Source organism: Gregarina niphandrodes (assembly GCF_000223845.1).
Source record: "Gregarina niphandrodes unplaced genomic scaffold scaffold00014, whole genome shotgun sequence".
In the NCBI taxonomy this organism is placed as follows: Eukaryota; Apicomplexa; class Conoidasida; order Eugregarinorida; family Gregarinidae; genus Gregarina; species Gregarina niphandrodes.
The window spans coordinates 125,055-126,360 of NW_011645784.1; the positions used below are offsets into that span (position 1 = coordinate 125,055).

At 68.3% G+C, this 1,306-nt stretch overlaps 1 protein-coding gene across 1 annotated transcript; it reads left to right on the top strand.

The window, feature by feature from the left end:
- Positions 1-209: 209 nt before the first annotated feature.
- On the top strand, positions 210-1,169 carry GNI_078670 (hypothetical protein; the record flags this gene model as incomplete). The annotated part of the gene is made up of 1 exon (XM_011132273.1): positions 210-1,169. A coding segment is annotated over one exon (960 nt), but the record flags the coding sequence as incomplete, so codon positions are not given.
- Between the last annotated feature and the right edge of the window lie 137 nt (positions 1,170-1,306).

Sequence of the window (1,306 nt, forward strand, 5' to 3'; positions counted from 1 at the left end):
TGTTGCAAACACGCGCGCGGCGACCCGCCCCGCGCCGTGGCGGAAACGCGCTGCTGGCCGCCGGGTTGCGTCGGGCACGCGCAGGTTGTGAGGCGCTCTTCGCTGCGCCCGTCGAGTTCCCGAAATGGTCGGTCTGCATCCCGAGTGCGACGCAGCGTTTCACCTTCGAGATTCCGTCGATCGAGCTCGAACTGGGGCTGTGGCAGTGGATGGCGGGTGAGAGCGCGTCGCCATCGTCGCGGGTGACCGCCACAAGTACGTTGCCCGCGAGGCCTACCTGTCTCGCACCGATCGGTTCGGACGTTTGGCCCTTTGCGGGCGGTGTGGGGTCCAGCGCGGGTTCGGTTGAGCTTGAGGGCGGCGCCGAGTCCTCGGCCTCGGCCGTACTTGCTGAATCCTCGCCGCGAGCGACCCCGCCACGGTGGCGCGTTATCTACCGCGCGGCCGTGGACGATGTGCAGATGCTCGTTTCGCGCTCCACACCCGAGGACTCCTCGGCCTCTGTGACTGTCCAGTCCATCTTCGTTACCGACCACAACGGACTGCCCGTCCTGAACTCCAAGTTCGGCGCCGGACCCGCTCAGCGACCTGTGCTCGCCGCCCAAGTCTCCGCCGACAGCCTGAGCCTCGACTGCTCAGACTTCCGCCTCGAGCTCGAACTCGCCTCGCTTGATCCTCTCGAGCCGCTCATGGGTTTCTTCCCCGAGCAGCGCGCCCGTCTTCTCGCCATCCTCCCCTTCCTCAAGAAAAACGCGCCCGCTCCGCCCACGCCCGCAAGCCCGGGCAGCCCGGGCTCGCTGGGCAGTCCCAGTTCGCTTGGTGCCGAGCCGGGCCGTGTGCAATCGTTCATTACCCTCGACACACACCTGCTCGACCAGCACAACCTTATGTCCACGCTCAAGCTCGGTTCGGTCACGAGCGTCATCTCGCAGCCGGCTGCCGCGCTTGCCGTCTGGCCGGTGTTCCCCGTCTTCCTCGACGCGGCGCCGGCGACTGCCCACCGGGCGACGGATGCGGATGCCTCGCCCTTGGAGGTCTTCCACGCGGCGCTTTACCGCGGGAAGTTTAGTGCCACGCCACGACCTGAGACGCCGCCCACGTCCACGCCCAGCCCGGCCGACAAGCCGCCGAGGCGCGTGGACCTGAAGCTCTCGGGCTTCGAGGTTTGGGTATGTAGCGGCACGGGCGCGGGCCACCAACGGCGCGAGCGGGCGTATGCCGTGCACGCGTTCTCCGTCGGACGCAGCTGCGGACTGAGTCGCTGGCAGTGTCGCACGCTGGTGGCGCAAGCGGTGCCGGCCACGAG